The sequence below is a fragment of the Sus scrofa genome, chromosome 15, assembly GCF_054392235.1.
Source record: "Sus scrofa isolate SSC_HxYL_T2T_F1_AM1 chromosome 15, Sscrofa_HxYL_maternal_Yorkshire_Landrace_v2.0, whole genome shotgun sequence".
Classification (NCBI taxonomy): domain Eukaryota; kingdom Metazoa; phylum Chordata; class Mammalia; order Artiodactyla; family Suidae; genus Sus; species Sus scrofa.
Window position 1 is genome coordinate 61,657,092 of NC_139397.1, and position 21,542 is coordinate 61,678,633.

General features: G+C 36.2%; 1 protein-coding gene across 5 annotated transcripts in view; it reads right to left on the reverse strand.

The window, feature by feature from the left end:
• Nucleotides 1-20,238, reverse strand: part of ADAM32 (ADAM metallopeptidase domain 32) — a 129,125-nt gene extending 108,887 nt beyond the window's left edge. For 4 of the 5 annotated variants that reach the window (XM_085001075.1, XM_085001074.1, XM_085001073.1 and 1 more), the window contains exons 1-5: nucleotides 20,039-20,238; nucleotides 10,220-10,299; nucleotides 6,882-6,908; nucleotides 5,835-5,896; nucleotides 1,878-1,953 (exon numbers count right to left, since the gene is read on the reverse strand). In XM_085001075.1, the coding sequence (XP_084857201.1) occupies nucleotides 1,878-1,953; nucleotides 5,835-5,896; nucleotides 6,882-6,908; nucleotides 10,220-10,299; nucleotides 20,039-20,096 (303 nt within the window). In that variant the 5' untranslated portion in view covers nucleotides 20,097-20,238. The remainder of the gene's footprint in view (nucleotides 1-1,877; nucleotides 1,954-5,834; nucleotides 5,897-6,881; nucleotides 6,909-10,219; nucleotides 10,300-20,038) is intronic. The other variant, XM_085001076.1, reaches the window with a different exon arrangement.
• Between the last annotated feature and the right edge of the window lie 1,304 nt (nucleotides 20,239-21,542).

Consider the following 21,542-nt stretch of genomic DNA (forward strand, 5'->3'; position numbering starts at 1 on the left):
TTTCACTATTTGAACTACTCTTTTCAGATCAATACTTGAGATTATTATTTTACACCCTGCTTCCAAAGCATTATCCCACATTTTGGGTAAAATTATTTTCCAATGTATAAATTTAGGTCATCTATTAAAAGACAAAGACTGTGAGTCTGGATTTCCTTTAAATTCTGATATTCTGACATCTAAAATTTAAGGGCACAGAAAGATTAAATAGCTAGAAAAATATATACCATGCCAACACAAACCAAAAGGAGGATTCTAAAGCTATACTAACACAGGCAATGTAGACTTTAAGGCAAGAAGCATTACTAGAGATAAAGAGGAACATTTCTTAGTGATAAGAGTTTATAACTACCAGAAAGATATAAAATATTCCAAATTTGTACTCATTTAATAACATAGCTTCAAAATATATAAAGCCAAAATTGAAAGAATAAAGAAGTGCATAATCATACTAAAATATTTTTAAGTATATGTTCTGTCAGTAACTGATAAACATAGCAGAATCTACAGACAATTTGAACAAAATCTTAACCTAAAATAAGTAGAACACTACACTTAAAAAGTGTATATAATATACTTTTTTTACACAGTGTTCTGTCTTTTTCTAACTTTTTTTTTTTTTAATGATTGTACTTGCAATATATGGAAGTTTCCAGGCTAGGGGTTGAATTGGAGCTGCAGCTGTCAGCCTGCGCCACAGCCACAGCCATGCAGAATCCGAGCCACATCTGTAACCTATGCCACAGCTTGCAGCAACACCAGATCCTTAAGTCCCTGAGAGAGGCCAGATATTGAACCCACATCCTCATGGACACTATGTCAGGTTCTTAACCTGCTGAGCCACGATGAGAACACCTTTTTAATTGTTTTTTTTTTTAATTGAAGTATAATTTACAATGTTGTATTAGCTTCTGGTATACAGCAAAGTGATTCAATTATACATATATATGTAATGTCTGTGTATATATAGAATACATATTTTTTTCAGATTCTTTCCCATTTCAAGACATTCAATATAGTTCCCTGTGCTATGCAGTAGGTCCTTGTTATCAATTTTATGCATAGAAGTGTGTATTATGTATATGTTAATTCCAAAGGTCTTGAAAAGAGAACATGTCTGTTATGTTTGAAGAACAACAAGAAAACCAATGTCGCTGGAACAGAATGCACAAGCTAGATAATAACAGGAAATGAGGTCATAGAGATAAAGAGGACCAGAATGTGTAAAGCTTGTAGGATACTGAAGTGCCTCTGGTTTTCACCTTGTGAATGGTAAGTCACTTCATGGCGATGAGTGGTGACATGATCTGACAAGGTTTTAATAGGATTGATCTGGTTGCCATGTTGAGAACTGACCCAGGGGATGAGCAAGGTATGGAAGTAGGGAGATTACTCAGGAAATTATGGCAATAATCCAAACTAAATATGTTTACTTGGAAAATAGTAGTTTTAGCAGAGAGAGTCAAGGAGAAGGATGGATTTTGAATACATAATTTAAAGGTAGAGTCAAAAGGATTCATTGATGGATGACAGGGGTTAAGGAAAAAAGGAAGGGATTTCAATCTATGATTCTGTATTCAACAGTATTTGCGTTTGCTTTTATTATGATTTACTTTATATTCATTCATTCAAAAAAATATAAACTAATTAATTAATTAAATCGTGTCTATGTTCTAGGCAGAGGCGAAGGTGCTAAGTCAATCTAGTTTGTCTTTAATTTACCAAGACTTTAAGAATGCCTAATAATGGATGAAATGAGGCATAAGTGGATCCCTTAAATATTTTCCCCTGTGAACAGTCTTCTGTATTAGGAAAGTATTTATTCAATGTAAAAAAAGTTTTAAAAAAATTGTTAAAATACGAAAGTTAAACCTTACCTGAATATTTGAAGAATGAGAATTGACAGATCCTTGATTATACAAATAAACCATGAAATCATTTGCTAAAAAAAATCTGAACCAAAAAATGAGAGAATTTTAAGTTATTCTTTTTTGAAACATACAAAGCAGCAGTCAGCAAACTTAGCACCCTCAAGCCAAATCTGACCTACCTTCTGTGTTTGCAAATAAAATTTTAATAGAACACAGCTACACCCATTCACTTATATATGGCTTATGGTAGCTTTCATGCTACACAGAGTTGAGTCATTCTGACAGAGACAATATAGTCCTCAAAGCCTAAAATATTTACTTTCTGGGCCTTTTGAAAAAAATTCTGCCAATCTCTGGCAAATATAGTATTTTTTATTTTGACTTACATGTGACTTTTATTCAAAGCAATACATATATGTTTATTCAAAATAACTTTCCTATCTTAAAAGAAAATAAAGATAAGGGGCTACATGATGAGAGAAAAGCATTTTATATTAAATGGATGATTACAAGAGTTTTCTATTTTTTCATTCTTTCTCAATGTTACTATCATAAATATCTATTACTACAATGAAATGGAATAGTATTCTGTAAAAATCATACTAATCAGAACACAGGCATCGAAGTTACAAGTCTAAGTTCCCACTTTCTCTGGTATCATCTCCTGTCCTTATTATGCTATTGTTAAGTTTCCTTATCTGGTGCTCATTGCTCAATCCAATGTAACATAATTGGACCACCCAGACTAGCTTCTGCTGGGAATCCTCTGCTAAAACTGATGTTGTGTAGTTACTTAGGACCCCCTCATTGTCAAATCCATAAAGCAGTTTGAGTCAAGTAAAACTATGCTAATGCACTTCACGCTGTTGACCATATTCCCCTTCTTTAAATCCTCTACTCTTCAACTTCAACCATACCATTTACTCCTGGTTTCCCTCATATCTTTCTATTTTTGTAAGTCTCTTCATCTGGAACCTTACTTCTTCACTTAAATGAATAACTGCATTCAATTCTGGTTGTTCCTTCTTCTCATCATTAATATGCACTCCACCCTATATTTTGTTCATTCCTGTGTCTCATTTATACCTATATAAAAAGAATGGTCTGAAACCCACATCTCTCTCCAATGAACTAAACTAAAAATAACTAGTTATTTGGGGTCTTTTGTGGTTCCATGCAAATTTTAGGATTACTTGTTCTAGTTCAGTTTTTTTTTAAAAAAAAAAAAAAAGGAAAGAGAGAGAGAGGAAAGAAAGAAAGAAAGAAAGAAAGAAAGAAAGAAAGAAAGAAAGAAAGCCAGCCAGCCAGCCAGCCAGCCATGAGTATTTTGATAGGGATTGCACTGAATCTGTTGATTGCTTTGCTTAGTAGTATGGACATTTTAACAATATTGATTCTTCCAATTCATAAGCATGTATATCTTTCCACTTCTCTTCAATTTCTTTATCAATGTCTTATACTTTTCACATTATAGGTCTTTCACTTCCCTTTGTTAAATTTATTCCAAGGTATGTTTTTTTCTTTTACATGCAACTTGATTTCTTTTTCTGGTTATTTCATTATTAGTGTATAGAAATGTAACAGGAGTTCCCGTCGTGGCGCAGTGGTTAACGAATCCGACTAGGAACCATGAGGTTGTGGGTTCGGTCCCTGCGCTTGCTCAGTGGGTTAACGATCTGGCGTTGCCGTGAGCTGTGGTGTAGGTTGCAGACACGGCTCAGATCCTGCGTTGCTGTGGCTCTGGTGTAGGCCGGTGGCTACAGCTCCGATTAGACCCCTAGCCTGGGAACCTCCATATGCTGCGGAAGCGGCCCAAAGAAATAGCAAAAAAGACCAAAAAAAAAAAAAAAGAAAAGAAAAGAAATGTAACAGATTCCTGCATAATGTTAGTAGTCTGGAGCTTTACTGAATTCATTTATTAGTTCTAATAGTTTTGGGGTAGACTCTTTGGGGTTTTCAATAGTATCATGCCATCTTCAAATAGTGGCAGTTTTAGTTCTTTCCTTCCAATTTGGATGCATTTTATTTCTTTTTAATTGCTACGGTTCTAATACTATGTTGAATAAAGTGGTGAGAGTGGGCATCCCTGTCTTGTTCCTGATCTTAGAAGAAAAGCTTTCAGCTTTCACCATTGATGATGTTAGCTACGGGTTTGTCATAAATGGCCTTTAATATACAAGTGAAGGGGATTAAAATGTTCGAAATACTAGTTATAAAATAAATAAGTCATAGGAGTTCCCGTCATGGTGCAGCAGAAATGAATCCGACTAGGAACCATGAGGTTGTGAGTTCAAACCCTGGCCTTGCTCGGTGGGTTAAGGATCCAGCATTACTGTGAGCTGTGTAGAGGTAGCAGACATGGCTCGGATCTGACATTGCTATGCCTCTGGCATAGGCTGGCAGCTGCAGCTCCGATTAGACTCCTAGCCTGGGAACCTCCACATGCCACGGGTGTGGCCCTAAAAAGACAAAAAAAAAAGCAAAAAAACAAAAACAAAAACAAAAAACACATAAAATAAATAAATCATAGAGATGCAATGTACAGCACAGAAAATATAATTAATAATAATGTAATTATATGGTTTGTAATTTATAAAAATATAGAATCACTATACTGTATACCTAAAACTAATATAATATTGTACATCAACTGTACTTCCATCAATCAATCAGTCAATCTAACTGCCAACTGGACATTTCTCCTGGATATTCCACAAGCATTTCATATCCAGCTTCTCCAAAGTGAGCCCATATTTCCCCTACACAGATCTGTTCTCCTTCTCCTTCACTGCCTCACCAGATCTCTGCTACCACTATGTCCAATCTATCTATTAATCTTCTTACTGCCACTTCAGTATGTTTCAAAAGAAATACTATACAATTACAGTTTATTTTTCATATAAGTTTTTTCAACAGCTTCCTAATTGTCATTATACTGTCTTAATTATTATACAGGTTAATTTCCAAAAATAGAGTATACACATGTTCTATCCATCTCTCAATCTCCAGTTCCTCGATTTCTTACTACTGCTTATAGTCCTGACACAATATTTAAATACAATATGAGTTCTCACTGTCCCTCTTATGCAATTTGAAAGTACTTTCAATTGTCATTTAATATTCCTCTTCCCTTCTGTCTAAAGGAATACATTAAATTTCTTTTGATCAATACCATTTTTGGCATCTAATAATACAATGAATCATTTGTTTATACTTTTCTCTTTAAAAAACTTCCTCTAAGCCAAAATATTTTGTTTTTTCTTTATGAAAATGAAGCTCTTCTTTCTTTTTTCTCTGCCAAGCATTTCTGAAAAAGTCATTTTCACTTAATACTTTCATTTAATTGTTTCTCAGAATTCATCTCTTCTTATTATCATGTTCTATACTCAAAATTTAACTGAAACGAACCTCTTGAAAGTCACAAATTGCTTCCAAGCCAGCCTTTTTCAACTGGGTTTCCATCAGAGAATTAAACCCTACAGAAAGCTATTTAAATTATTTTTGCAATTCTCTTAGGGATAATACAGAGCTGGTACTATTTTCCACAGACTAATCACCAGTTTCCATCATTGTATGATCTAATTTCTATATTAAATCACTTATTTTATATTCCTAGTAGAGAGCCCACCTCCCTGACCAAATCCTAACAGTTATAGACTTACTTTTTTCTTATCGCAGTATCCTGCCCTGATTATACAGGATCTGCTGATTCTGCCAACTTAGAATCATATGGATTAATCTTTAGGAGATAAGTCCCTATTTTTCCTGTTCCTAATCCCCCTATTCACAAGACTACTTAAGGCATTAGGATGAAAAATTTAATTAATTCACAAGAGAGCATCTGTTCTTCTGAGACAACTGAAAATTTTAATAACAACCACATTATATTTAATACACTTTTATTATAAGTAAAAAATTCATTCAAAATAAAATTAAATCTAAAACTAAAGAATAAATAATTACCTTTGCTTAAGATGCACAGTATATGGTTTCTCATCTATTGGAATAATATAGGATACCTGTTCCTAGAGAATCCAGAACAACTGAGAGTGAAGACAAATGTAATAAAAGAAGGGAAACAATAATTTTACATCGGCTAATTCCTCCAAATAATGCTTAAAATGTCTCAGACTATGATTTAAAATTTGCAATAATATATCAAAAATTATATTTATTATATAATACATTCTTACTATTTCCACAAAAATAAGCCCAATCTAAGGAGCTATATAGCACTAGAAATCTATATGTAACTGAATTTTAAACTCTTCTGAAAGAAGAGACTATGTGTCATGCTGTAATGTGTATTCAGGTAGCATTATTGTGATAATAAGGTACTCTACATCAATGAAGCTTACTCCATTAGGCATAAATACTTATTTTAACCATTTTCCTTAAATATATGGCCTGTTTCCATATTTTTAAACAGAAAATTCTTTAACAGAATTTGGCATAGCTTTTGACTCTATCACTACTAATCTCAAATTAAAACATGGACAACAATAAGTTGCAATATCAGTTGGTTAGTGAACCTAAGTGATGAGATTTTATCCTGCAAAAAATAACATGTGAAAAGCAAGAGTTAGAGCATCACTGAAAAGAAAACTTAGTTAAAGCACATTAAAAACTAAAAAGACAGAAATACCAGAACACTCAAAAAGATACACCTTTCAGGATCTGTGAAAATAAGAAGCAGGAGACAGTACAAATCAAAAAAGAATAAGGCAAGTTGTTAAAAGGTCCAGAAAATGCTCAAAAATGCAACAGCAAGGTTAATATCTCTGGTGTTGAGTCAAGTTGATACCGTGTACCCACTGCTATGATGTAATGAGAAGAGCACTTTACCTCTATGGTCATCTTCCCTAAAACTCATAATCTCAATCTAATCATTAGAAAACATCATAGAAATCCAAATTCTACAAAACATCTGAACAATATCCTTTAAAAATGACAAGGTCATGAAACATAAGTAAAGACTGAGAAACTGAGCAAGGGAGACATGACAACTACCTGTGATGTAGTATCCTGAATTAGATCCTGGAATAGAAAAAGGACATTAGTGAAAAAAATGGTGAAATGCATATAAATCCTATAGTTTTGTTAATAGTAATGTATCAATGTTAATTTCTTAGTTTTGACAAATGTAATGTATCAACATGGTTATATAAAATGTTAACTTTAGGAGTTCCCGACGTGGCGCAGTGGTTAACAAATCCGACTAGGAACCATGAGGTTGCGGGTTCGGTCTCTGCCCTTGCTCAGTGGGTTAACGATCCGGCGTTGCCGTGAGCTGTGGTGTAAGTTGCAGATGCGGCTCGGATCCTGCGTTGCTGTGGCTCTGGCGTAGGCCGGTGGCTACAGCTCTGATTCAACCCCTAGCCTGGGAACCTCCATATGCCGCGGGAGCGGTCCAAGAAATAGCAACAACAACAACAACAAAAGACAAAAGACAAAAAAAAAAAAAAAAAAGTTAACTTTAGGGGAAACTGAGTGACCTCAGATGGGAACCATGGCAGCATCCTTGCAATTTTTGTGTAAACCTAAAATTATTCTAAAATGTTTAGGTTTTTTGAAGTAAAATCAGAAATAAATTGAAGAAGGAAGCAAAACAGGTATGTCAGACATAAGGCAGAAATACCAAGCATAAGATCATGACACTGAAGCAGCTGCATGTCCTAGTTTCAAAATTTACATTGGTTAAAAAAAAAATTCCTCTTATAGATCCAAATGTAATAACCAAACAGAGATGCTGGTAATCTTTATCTCTTTTTAAAGTGGACTTGATGTACAAGTCCCCTAAGTAGTTCCTGGATGAATATTTTTCTCGAAACAAAAAGATAATTATCAAGATGTTAGTATATGAGATTTACATTCTCTAACTATACTTTCACTGTGGGAGTTAGCATGAACTGCATTTCATTTACAGATATGTAGAGAAAATTAGATCGTTAAAGAGTGGAGATCCCGTCGTGGCTCAGTGGTTAACGAATCCAACTAGGAACCATGAGGTTGCGGCTTCGATCCCTGGCCTTGCTCAGTGGGTTGAGGATCTGGCGTTGCTGTGAGCTGTGGTGTAGGTCGCAGTTGCAGATTGGATCCCGCGTTGCTGTGGGTCTGGTGTAGGCTGGCATCTACAGCTCCGATTAGACCCCTAACCTGGGAACCTCCATATACTGTGGGAGCAGCCCTAGAAAAGGCAAAAAGACAAAAAAAAAAAAAAAAAAAATGTAGAAGGGTTGAATAATGGAGGCCACAAGAGAATTTACTGAATAATACCAGCAAATGCATGTTTTACTTTTTAATAACAGACTTTTGATAATCAAGAAATTCTATCCCTTCTGGGAGTTCCCGTCATGGCGCAGTGGTTAACGAACCCAACTAGGAACCATGAGGTTGCAGGTTCGATCCCTGGCCTTGCTCAGTGGGTTAATGATCCGGCGTTGCCGTGAGCTGTGGTGTAGGTTGCAGAACGTGGCTCGGATCCAGCATTGCTGTGGCTCTGGCGTAGGCTGGTGGCTACAGCTCCTATTCGACCCCTAGCCTGGGAACCTCCATATGCGGAGAGAGTGGCCCAAGAAAATGGCATAAAGACAAAAAAAAGAAAAAAGAAATTCTATCCCTTCTGGAACTTCCCAGTATTTCTCAAGTAAGTCAACCAGAATGTTATTTGCAAAATGTTACAATAATTTCAACAGTTTCTAAAAATACTTTTCCTGTAGTAACCATGCCATAATTTATAACAACATTGAATCACTACATAGTACACCTGAAACTAACATACATTATACATGTTAATTATACCCCAAAAAATATATTAGAAATAATAGGTTAAAAAAGAAAATTTAATAGACATTTAATAGACAAATAATAGACAAATAATTTAATAGACATTTCACCAAAAAGGTTTTTAGATGCCTAGTAGGCTCATGAAAGATGCTCAACATCATTTTTCATTGGAGAAATGCAACTATGAGCTAGAGTGAGATACCACTACAAATCCACTAGATTAACTTCAATCAAAACAGACATCAAAAAAAGTGGGGGGGGGAAGTACCCTGGTGGTCTAGTGGTTAGGACTTGGTGCATTTACCACTACATCCCAGATTGATCCCTGGTCTGGGAACTGAGATCCTACACCAAGAAGCTGTACAGCCAAAACAAAAAACAAAATTAAAAAAAAAAAAAAAAACAGACAACATCAAGTGTTGACAAGTATGTTGAAAAAATGGAATCCTCATATATTGCTGATGAGAAATGTAAACTAATATGGTCTCTATGTGAAATAGTTTGGCAGTTTCATAAAATGATAAGCATAAACTTACCATATAACACAGAAATTTCACTTCTAAGACACTACCAAGAGAAAACTGTATGTCCACACATAAATATTCATAGCAGAATGATTGAAAATTGTCAATATCTGAAAAAAACCTTAGATTCAACTGGTAAATGGATAAAGAAGTGTGTTATCCAGCTCTATTAGGAAATTAAAAATTAATGAAATATTGATAAATGTTACAAAATGAGAAACTTAAGTGGAAGAAACCCAATGAACGGTCCTACATTATCACATGTTTTATTTTTACAAAATGTCTAGAAAATGCAAAATTATAGAAACAGATCAGTAGTTGCCAAGGGCTAGAGGTGGAAACAGAGGAGAATGACAAATAGGCATGAAGGACCTTAAGACAAGAAAAATGTTCTAAAACTGGATTGTGGCAATATTTACATAATTATATTTACATACTGATAATCATTGAGTTGTACACTCACAATGGGTGAATTCTGTGGTGTGTAAATTATACCTCATTAAGACTGTCAAATATAAATTGTCGGCCATTTATAAGCAAGGATTGCTTTCTTGTATTTCTTTTTTATCTCCTAAGGCTCTTAGCATGTAGTTATACACACAAGTCCAAAAAAATTGTTAAATAAATCAGTGAATAACAAAAATAACAGAAAAAGGGTTTATACTCTCTGAGAATTGGTAGGTGCAAGGGTAGAGATTAAGGAAGAAGGTTTAATTAAAAGAGATTCTCCTTAACAATTTTAAAGAAAATTATTCTATTCATTTGAATCATCTAGACATCATTCAGATAAGATACTATCTTTCACATAATATTCCTTTTTTGAACTTCTAAAAATAGTTTTACCAGGAGAAAATGACAAGTGTTAGACAAAACAGGACATCATGATTATATATTTACTTTTACCATCAAAACTTTAAATTCCTTATTGTTAGTAATATTGGTTACTTATATTCATACTATAATGGAATTGATGTATTTCACTGCTATGTAATAAAAATAAATTTCATATAACAATATAAACTACGGAAAATCTCTTACATTTTCTACTTCAGAATTATCATTTGTAATTGCTTGGATTTTCTCTGGAAATATGATTTGTAGAAATGGATTGTGAAAACCTGAAGAAAGAAAAAACTGTTAATAATTGTGTCTTTTTTGTTGTTGTTGTTGTCTTTTTGTCTTTTCTAGGGCCACACCCACAGCATATGGAGTTTCCCAGGCTAGGGGTCCAATTGGAGCTGTAGCCACCAGCCTACACCAGAGCCACAGCAACATGGGATCCAAGAAGCGTCTGTGACCTACACCACAGCTCACAGCAATGTCAGATCCTTGACCCACTGAGTTAGGCCAGGGATCAAACTCCCAACCTCATCGTTCCTAGTCGGATTTGTTAATCACTGAGCTATGATGGGAACTCCAATAACTGTCTCTTAAACCTGACTAAATATTTATTCAGGTTCTTTCATAAGACTCAATTATTATGCAAATGAGTCATCACTGTGTCCTCCTGTAAAAATCCTGAGAACACTTAACTATAAAGACAAGCAGTGATGAAAGACAAAAAAAAAAAAAAAAGAGCAGGGGGAGGTATTAATTGTGCTATTTCTGAAGAAAACAGAACAAATAGATTAAAAAATAAGCAAATACTTCAAGAAAACTTTCCTAAAATAAAAGATTTAAACAATATACTGAAAAGTACACTGCATTTCAGGAATAACTGATAATAATTGAGTTATATTCTCAAATTATTTCTGAGAAAAACTGAGACATAGTCTACAAGAGTCATTGGTGACTAAATGAAAGAATCCTACGGCCGTATGAGCAAATAGGGGAAAAAAAGGAAATCACATTGAGCGTAAGGTGAGAAAAGGAGATTGTTTTCAATTTTTTTATAAACAGTATTCAGGGTTAAAAAACTGAAGAACTATGTCTAAAAAAAACTTGAAGAAAAAAAGTAGAGACTAAATTTTATACCCAGCAAAACTCATTCAAATATAGAGGCAAGAGATAGCTATTTAGGAGGAAAAACTCAAGGAAAATAGTTCAGTGTGCTTGACACAAAAGGCAGACAAACTTCTCCTAGCAAAGGTGTGAAAAGAGGTCAGGTAAAAGGCCTAGTAGCAAGCATCATTATAAACTTAAATACAGAATAAAGGCCAAAAGAATGGTGGGAATCATCATTATTAAAAAGGTACAAGTGTTAGAAACTCTGATGACAAAAACATATTAATATATTCAATTTGTCAGGAAGTGTAGCAGAAGAGGAATACCACATCTGCATACTGATTTCCTTACATTTATTTCAGTGTGGTTCCAAAAAGTGTTAAAAAACTGAAAATCAAGTGGTAAAAGTAGAAACATGTTGTTTAATGGTATAAAAGAACTTTAAAAACTATAGTCTTATAATAAAGGGGAGAGCAGGAGGTGGAAAGAAGTAGTAAGAAACTAAATTTCCTTATCACTCACACTGAGGAATCACTAGTTACTACCTAAACAAAAAATTAAATCTATTATATAAGATATAAATATTCCAAATTAAGAGAAGAACAGACAAACATAAGGCATCCAGATAAGCACATCCCTGACCCATAGAATGAGGATTATTATGCTTGAAAGGGCCACATGGAAACCTCTGAATATCATCTGCACCATGACCAAAACATTAAACCAAAAGTCATTCTAGATCAAGAAATTATATCAAGGGCAATGATTTCTATTATTTTACTTGTTTGATCTGCCCAACTGATAATAAGTAATAGAGAATGTAAGTGTAATCAGATAATGATTGTAGTAATAAATATTGTTCCAAATACGGTCTCTTAACTGATGCAAATCAACATAGGCATTGGCACCAATAGTTTTCTCTATTCCAGTAAGCAAGACATTCCAGGAGCAAGTTTCCATTTTCACTCAACAGTGATGATAATGTACCTTCACCAACCACATTGCCTCAAATCTTTATGATCTCTGGTTTTTCTACCTGGACCCTAAAAATTTCACTATCTGTGGTAGATATGATAATGCCACCAAAGACATCCAAGTCGTAATCCCCAGAACCTGTGCATATGATAGGTGACATGGCAAAGCAGAATTAAGATTGCTAGTCAACTGACCCTAAAACATGAAAATTATTCTGGATTATCTGTGGTCTTAATTCAATCACAAGGGCTCTTAACAGTAGAAGAGATGGTCAGAAAAGAGAACCAGAGAGATGGCCATGTGAAAAGAACTCAGCCCAATGTTCTTGGCCTCGAAAATGGAGGAAAGGGGCCATGAACCAAAATATTCAAACAACCATTTGACTCAGAAAAAGACAAGGAAATAGATGGTCTCCTACAGCCTTCCAGAAGGAGAAAAGCACTGCCAACATCTTGATTTTAACCAATGAGACCTCTAAGATAACTGTAAGATAATAAATTTGTATTGTTTAAGCCAGTTTGTGATAACTTGTTACAGCAATAATAGGAAACTAATGTATCATCTAGGAAATTATTCTGAAGACTACATCCATGATACCATTCATATAAGACCTGCAGTAACAGGTATACTAGATGGCTTGAAGAAGCAGGTATGCCAGAGTCTTAACACACACACACAAAAAAACTGACCTATAATGGTCTAGTGGTCTAAAGCACACTTGAAAATATCCTCCATGATAAATGGCAAGAGACACAACATTTGCTGGACCCATTTTGGATTTTGGAGGCAACATATATCACATATGGCTGTATAACTTTGACCATTCTTACTGAACAAATCATAGACTGCCAGATTTGTAAGATGCCAGAGTAAAAGAAGATTCCTTAGCTACCTGTGTCTATTGTACAAGCAGCTCCACTGCTTTTCCTTTATGACCAGGAGAAACTATATTACACTCAGAGTCTGTGGAAGAGGCTGTGTTAAGCCCCTCTAGGAGAATTACAGCAGAGGCTTCTGAGATTGGTAAGCAAAGATATAGCCTCACTGGTTTATGCTGTGGGTTAAATGATGGTGCTCCAAAAGACACATACACTCAGAACCTGTGGCTATAACCTTATTTGGAAAAAAAGGGTCTTTGCAAGGGGTAATTAAACTAAGGATCTCAGGATGAGACCATTCCAGATTAAAGCGGACCCTAGATCCAATGACAAATATTCTATAAGTAAGAGAAGGGGAAGACGCACAGAAGAAGGTAATATGAAGACAGAGGCAGAGACTGTAGTAACATGTCTATTTGCCAAAGAATGCCTAGGATTGCTGACAGCCACCAGAAGCTAGGAGAGAAGCAGGGGACAGTTTCTCCCTTGGAGCCTCCAAAAGGAATCAACACTACCAATACCTTGATTTTGGCCTCTAGAACCAGAAGGGGAAAAAAATTTCTGTTGTGTTATGCCACCCAATGTGTGGCATTTTTTTATAGCAGCCACAGGAAACTAATATAGTATATTTGTCTTTTATGAAAATTTCCAGCTCACTACTGGGTTCTGATAGAGGTTAAAATTCAGACCATGTGATCTACGGCGGAAAGTAGGGATATAATACGCCAATAGTACCCAAAAGTAAGTACAATGGTATAATCTTACAAACCCATCTATAGTTGGCCCTAAAAGAAAATAAAGTAAATCCTCCCAGTAAGTGGATTTTCACTTGGTATACTTATATGTCCAGTTCTCCTGTATAAGAATTGATTACATTAAATGAGGAAGAAGAAAGTTATTCTCTGTGTTGTTTCCTGAAAGTCTAAGAACATTACCAACCTTAAGGAGGGTGAATATGGACGTTAAGTAGGACCATCTAGAGGTGAAACTGTGGGATACGGTACACAGATTCAATCATTCCAACCATTTCTACCTTGTCCTCTTGTGCTCTAAGACGTTGGAAACCTAAAAACTCTATACCAGACTCCACTGCAATTAAGGTGCAGGAATATTACTAGTTCCTGATACTCATACACCCAAAAAAGACTTTGATTCAGAAGTGAATGCTGTCAGATTACAGCCATGTGTGAATAGTTGGTCCTTCTGACATTTGTAATATAATCACATGGTCCTTTGGGATGGCTAGGAGAGCCATTCTGCTGCCTAACCCAAATACCACAGTGGTATTCTCAGTAGAACAGTCTCCTGGTATTGTTCTCACAGCACTGTTAGATAATTTTCCCTGCATTGTGACTCTAACCACATTGTAGAATCTATGCAGCATCTAAACCTGTTTCTTTGGTTCTAGGATTTTGTGATCCTAACATTTTTTGCAGGTGATATTATACATCTGGAAAACCCCAAAAATCATCAGAACTATTAATTAAAAAGAGGATTTAGTAATGTGACTAGAAATAAAATTGATATATAAACCAATCAATAACTTCCTTATAAACAAATAAAATAAGAAAATAACCACTTATGTAAAAAATTATAAAATATCTATATAAATAAATTCATAAAAGAATAAATAATTAAATCTATAAAAAACTTTAAATTCTAAAAGGTGCATAAAAGAAGTTAACTAAATTGAAAAATATATTCAGTTATTGGGTATAAAGATAGTGATTTTCTTTCATTTCTAAATTTTATGAAATCCAATAGAAAAGTCTACAGAAGTTTTTTGAAACAACATAAGATGAATTGAAAACTCACATGCACACAAAAAAATACACAAATATAATCTGTCCAAAATTTTCTGACAAAGAAAATTAAAGAAGAGGAACATAAGCTAGAAATAGAAGGAAACTACCTTAACTAGAAAGAGTACCAAAAAAAGCAAACATTATAAAATTCTTATAAATTATGAAACACTATAAGAATTTCAAATAAAACTAGGTAACAAAGTCTATTATCACTGTCATTTTCAAAAATGTACTGAATGCCCTAGTTAATATGATAAAATAACAAGACAGACATGTCATAAATGTTAGGAAAACTAAATGTCATTATTTGCTAATGATATAACTGTCTACTTAAAAGTACTTAAAGATTCAATAGAAAAACTCTAAACTACTATAATTAAATTAACCAAAAAAATAATGAAATGGAATACATGAAAAGGTAGCCTTTAAATCACTGGGGGAAATATAGTCAATGGATGGTGGCAGGAATACTGAATATCCACTCGAAAAGTAATTAAGTTGCATTCATATATAGAGATATATATAATGGGTAAATTAAATATATATATATTTATATAATATGCATATAAATATATATTCCAAAATAAGATTCAGAGCTCTCAGAAGTCTTAAAGGAAAAGATAAGCATGTTTACACAGAAACCTTTTTAAAATCTTTTTAAAAATGTAGAAAAGAGTGGAAGAAAAGATAAAAGACAAAGGATTAACACTCATATGATTTGTGATTAAAGATGGCTGATTCATCACATATTTATCTCTTCTCTCAACCAAAACCCTCTAAAAGTATAAAAGGAAAAGTACTATCAGTAAATAAGAGACCTCAACAATTTTCTGGAAGTTAAACTAAAGATGGATGTATGATAATTGTTGAGAGATTCTAGAAAAACTATAAAAAAAATTCGGAAAGCAGAAGATATCATAGAACGTAAGAGTAAGACATAAATAAGGCAGAAAAGATTAACTGTAAGTCTATATACAAGATTTAATTTTCATGGGCCACAAATTCTGCTATGCAAAAAATATAACTCCCTTTTCCTTTACTTTCTGTGACTAAACCTGCAAAACTTTGCAAAAATAGCTACAATAGTTTTCCTTCCTATATTCTCTCCCATGAGTATACTTCCTATAAACTAACCCTAGACTTAGCCATGTGACTTACTTTGGCCAATGAGACAATAACAACTGTAACATAAGCAGACTTGAAAACTGCTTGTGCCCTGTGGCTTGCCCTCTAACTGCCTTGGAATCCTGAAGCCACATATAAACAAGCCTGAGCTAACCTACAGGATGGTGAGAGACTTTGTGAAAGGGGACATATTCCAACAGTGTGTGAGACGATCCTAGATCCAGCTGATCATCCAGGAGCTGATGACAAATGCAGGAAACAGCACATATGAGCCATCAGCTAAGCCAGTCCAAACCAGAACAGCCTCCTCAACCCACAGAATCAGGTGACAGAATAGAGACTGCTGAAAGTGAGATTCAGTTTTAAATAGGTCTCAGTGAGAAGATGGCATTTGGGCAAAGACCTGAGCTGAGGAAGAACAAATGAATATTTTTAGCAGAACACTCCAGGAAGAAAAAATATTAAGCATAAACGCTCTTTGGGAGGAACAGCCTGGCAAGTTTGAAAAGCAGTAAGGAAGCTACTGGCGTTACAGCAGCATGAGCAAAGAGGAAAAGAGTAAGAGATGAGGTCAGAGAAGAGACAAGCTGTTGGGATCCTGTAAGGCATTATAGGTCATAGTTTTAGGACCTTTTTATTCTTGGTGAGACAAGAAACCACTGAAAGATTTTGAACAAAGGAGAGAGATAATCTGAATTAGATTTTAACAAGAAAACTTTAAGAATAAACTGAGGGATGGCGTAGTAGTGGCTGCCAGGACATGGGGAAGGGAGAGATGTACAGGCAAAGCACAGAGGATTTTTAGGGCAATGAACTTATTCTATATACATGTCATTACACATTTGTCAAAATCCATAGAATGTACAACACCAAGAGTGAACCCTAAGGTTAACTATAGACTTTGGGTGACAAAGATGTGTCAGTGTGAGACCATCAATTGAAACAAATATACCACTGTGGTGCAGGATATCTATAGCAGAGATGGTACAGGTGTGGGGACAAATGGCATATAGGAAATCTCTATACCTTTCAATTTTGCTGTAAATCTAAAACACTCAAAAATAAAATTTATTCTTTTTTTAAGGTTTAAATGGTAAATCTTTTGTTTATTTAACCATAATTTAAAAACAAAGGTTATGCATTTAAAAAATGTATGGGTAAAATACCCATTAAAGTTTAAAATATGCCAATGGACTTTAACATATTAAGAAAATTTCATTAATATGTTTCACATTCCACATTACAACTTACTATTTATCAAGTATGTATTTGGTGTAGCATCCAAAGAGGAATACTGGCAATTATCTGTAAAAGCTCATAAAATACTCCTCCCTTTTCCAACTACATAAGCTGGATTTTCTTCATGCACTTCAAATAAAACATTTAGCAACAGACTGAATGCAGGAGGAGCTGTGAGAATCTAGCTGTCACCGATTAATCCGAGCCTTAAAGAGATTTACAAAAATATAAAACAATACCACTCTCTAAATTCTTTTTTTTGGAAAATATAGTTTCTATTTTCTAAATGTGTTTCATTAACATATGATAAGTCTATTACTATAACTGAGGAGCACCCTATGGGGCCTTTCAGGGCAGACGCCCCCCTCCACGCCCCATATCCTCTGCTGGCCTCTTGTTTGTAGAACAACTTTAGCCAAAGAATAAATTTCATGGGAGAAGTGAAAAAAAAAATGCAGAAGCAAAGGAAAACAGTCAAACAAAACAAAACAATAATAGTTTAGCCATCAAACAAGGTCAAGGACCTTTACTTCTCCTCAAGGGCAGTAGATAATATTCTGAGCCATATCCTTTGAGCTATTTTGCCGACACTGAAACTACATCAAGACCAGAGTACAGGAGTTCCCGTCATGGCGCAGTGGTTAACGAACCCGACTAGGAATCATGAGGTTGCGGGTTCGGTCCCTGCCCTTGCTCAGTGGGTTAACGATCCGGCGTTACCGTGACCTGTGGTGTAGGTTGCAGACGTGGCTCGGATCCCACGTTGCTGTGGCTCTGGTGTAGGCCGGTGGCTCCGATTGGACCCCTAGCCTGGGAATCTCCATATGCCGCGGGAGCGGGCTAAGAAATAGCAAAAAGACCAGAGTACAGCCGTGGCATAAGCGGCTCCGTCTTACACAATTCCAAGAACTGGCCTCAAGGAAATGGGCACAAACCGACCTTGGAACTGAAGATTAACTGTACTTACAACAATCAAGATGGTGCTGACCAGACGACCGCAGGACCAATTTCAAGACAACTGTAGCATGTAGCCCTTTCCTCTGCCTATACACCCCTGAATTGCCCCTTTAAAAACTCTTGTTCCCTGATCAACAACAGGGGAGTTGGTTCTTGGACATGAGTCCGCCTTTTCTTCACGTTGCCAGCTTTCCGAGTAAAGCAGCCTTTCCTTTCCTTGCCAACACCTGTTTCACGAGTACTGGCTTTTGAGGAGCAAGCAGTAACTGACTATGGTAACATTGCTGTTGTTTTTTTAATAAATTAATAAAAGTCTTTAAATACTTTAATTCCTAATATGATGTTGATATAAACAAAACATAAACACAAGCTCTTTGGAATTACAACAACTGTTAGATTTTTTGTTAATTTGTGTACACCCCAAAAAGTTTGAGAACCATTTCATTTAAACCATTGTAGCGGGATGGACTGGGAGTTTGGGGTTAGTAGATGGAAACTATTGCATTTGGAGTGGATAAGCAATGAGATCCTGCTGTATAGCACAGGGAACCATATCTAATCACTTGGAACATGATGGAGGATAATGTGAAAAAAAGAATGAATATAAATGTATAACGGGGTCACTTTGCTGTACAACAGAAATTGAAAGAACACTGTAAATCAACAATAATAAAAAAAATAGAGATACAAACTTCCAGTTATGACGTAAATAAAATCTCAGGGTATGAAGTACACATAAACAAACAAATACTGTAGGCGTTATGGTGAAGGTGGGTACCCAAAATTTCATATTGAAGCCCTAACAACCAATGTGATGATATTTAGAAATGGGACCTTTACAAGGTAATTAGGGTTAGATGAGGTCATGAGCCTGGATCTCTGATGATGGCACTGGCACCTTTATAAGAAGAGAGGACAGCGAGAGAGAGGACAGTGAGTTTGTGCACACTACCTCTCTCTCTCCCCCCACAAAGAGATCACATAAGTACACAGCAAGAAGGGAATGGTCTACTAGTTCGAAAGGATGACCTCCCCAGATTCCCACTATGACAGCGGCCTGCTATACTTCCTGTCTCCGGAACTGTGAGAAAAATTTTTTATTGTTCAAGCCACCCAGTCTAGGATATTCAGTTATGGAATTAGTCTGAGCTCAGGAGTACAGCCTGTAACAGCAGAATGACTGGAAACAAGCCAAAAGTCCATTAATAAGAGAACTGGCTAAGAAACTGTGGAATCTCCAAACACTGGAACACTATGCAGATGAGGGAGAAAAAAAAAAGACTTTCCGTGTCCTGACAAGGAATGGCAAGGCTCAGAAGACTGTATTTAAAGGGAGAGAAGATAAGAACATATCTTAAAATTTCACTTGCATCTTAGTCTCCCTTAATATTAAACATGGAAGACTCTTTATAACAGTCCCTCGTATTCTGCCATAATGTACCTTGTCACTGTCAGCATAGCAAACACTGAATAGTTTTTCTGTTTTGTTTTGGTTTTTTAGGGTTTTTTTGTATCGCAGGACAAATTATTATGTGCAGGACAAGTTATTACACTGGAACAGATGCTGTCCGAGGAAGGGCAGTTTTTTTGGAATCTCAGTGGAATTCATGAAGTTTCTGGGCTGTTTCTGAGCGCAAATGTTGAGGTAGTTTTGTGAAGTAACAGACCTACAATAAAAGGTTGCCCCAAACCCAGGGTCAGAGTCGGAGATTTGTCCTTGATCTTCCTCTCTCAAGAGTCACTTCTCTATCTCAATGCAGAGCCTAAATATGACCCAGTTTCTGAGTGGCAAAACGAATCTATAAGCAGGGAAGGGCCCCAGGTTTTTCATCGAGTTGGGATGCAGTTGGACCCAAGCAAGGACACGCTTTAAGAAGGAAAAGCAAAATCTTCCTCTGCCCCACACCGGAGTAACAGGGTATCCATGGCCTTACCCGGTCTTGATGTTAAGAAACCACGAAGCCCTGCCAGCAACATCATTAGGCGGAACATGGCACGGCTTCCTAGCTAGGAGTTGAGACTGAGCGGGAGTCGGTCCTCTTTTGGCAGTTGGTGCGCGGTGTTCTCGCGAGACCGAGGGATGGGAGCGCTAGGTCCTCGGCTCCCAGCCCACCAATCACCACCGACGCGCGCTGCCTGGAAGTAGGTGCTTTTCATGGTCCTTTCCCCACAGACAGCCCTACCCTCCAGCCCCATGGCCATTGGCCCCATGGCCCCATGGCCCCACGGCCCGCATGTTATCTGAGTTACTCGACCACCTCAGCCCTTCCCTCGGTGTCGTCCCCCACAAACCTTTCGCTTCGTGTGGATGAAATCTAAAAGAACACATTTATTTTACTTTCTGAATTTAAAACTACGCCCGCAAACATACAGATGAATTACACATTAATGTTTACTAAAGCCGGGAGGGGGGTGTTAATTAAAAACAAAATTAGCCAGATATATTCAAAAAGATTCCAAGAAAGGGAAAAGCGAATAGATTTTGATATCTTTGGAAAGTATCTGCTATGGTTTTTTTGGGTAAATACACCTTGTAACAGGCTGTGTCTATTTCTTCCTCCCATCCGTGTGGTTCTTTCCAGCCCCTTGGCTAAAATTTGTGTGGCGGCTTTCTCTTGTTCAGTTAACTTCTCAGTACAATGAATATTTATTTATTTATGAAGTGAATGAAATGGACAAGATTTTCACCCATAATTAAGTACCTATGTTCCAGTAGAAAATTCTATCCAAATTCCTCAACACAGTATTCAAAATTTTCTAAATTCGGAGCCCAGGCTACGGCTTCTTTGCTCGGATCCCGAGTTATGACCGCTCTAACTTCCGGTCTTCCCTGAAGGAACATTGCCTCTTTCCTTGGATTGCAATGCCTCCTCCCTCCCAGTCTCCATCTATATGCGCTATGTTTTCTTTTCAAGCCCCAAAGAATAAGTTAATCTCTCATATCGATTAACAGGAAGGCAGACACACAAACTAAAAAGTCCGTGGTAACACAGAATAGCTCACTTGGGGAATCAGCGGATCTACACTGACAGTTGAGATGTGCATGCATAGGGTTTCAACAGGGCAATCTAAGCTTGAAAAGGAGTATCACAGCAGAAACATGGCAACAAGAATACAGTCGGCTCCTCGGTATCCACAGGGAGATTGATTATAGGACCCATAGTGGTTACAAAATTTCCAGATGCTCAAGCCCCAACGTTGGCCCCCTGGATTCTTCATTCATTCGCAGATTCAGCTAAGGGTGGATACTGAATTGCTTGTCATCTGCGATTGGCTGAATCCACGAATGTGAACCTGCAGATATGGAGTGTCAGTGTGTATTTACTGGGAAAAAACAATCCACTTAGAAGTGATGTGCACAGTTCAAAGCCACGAGGTTCAGGAATCAACTGTATACACCTAGCTTACATCTCAACAGAACAGCCAATGCTAGACTAA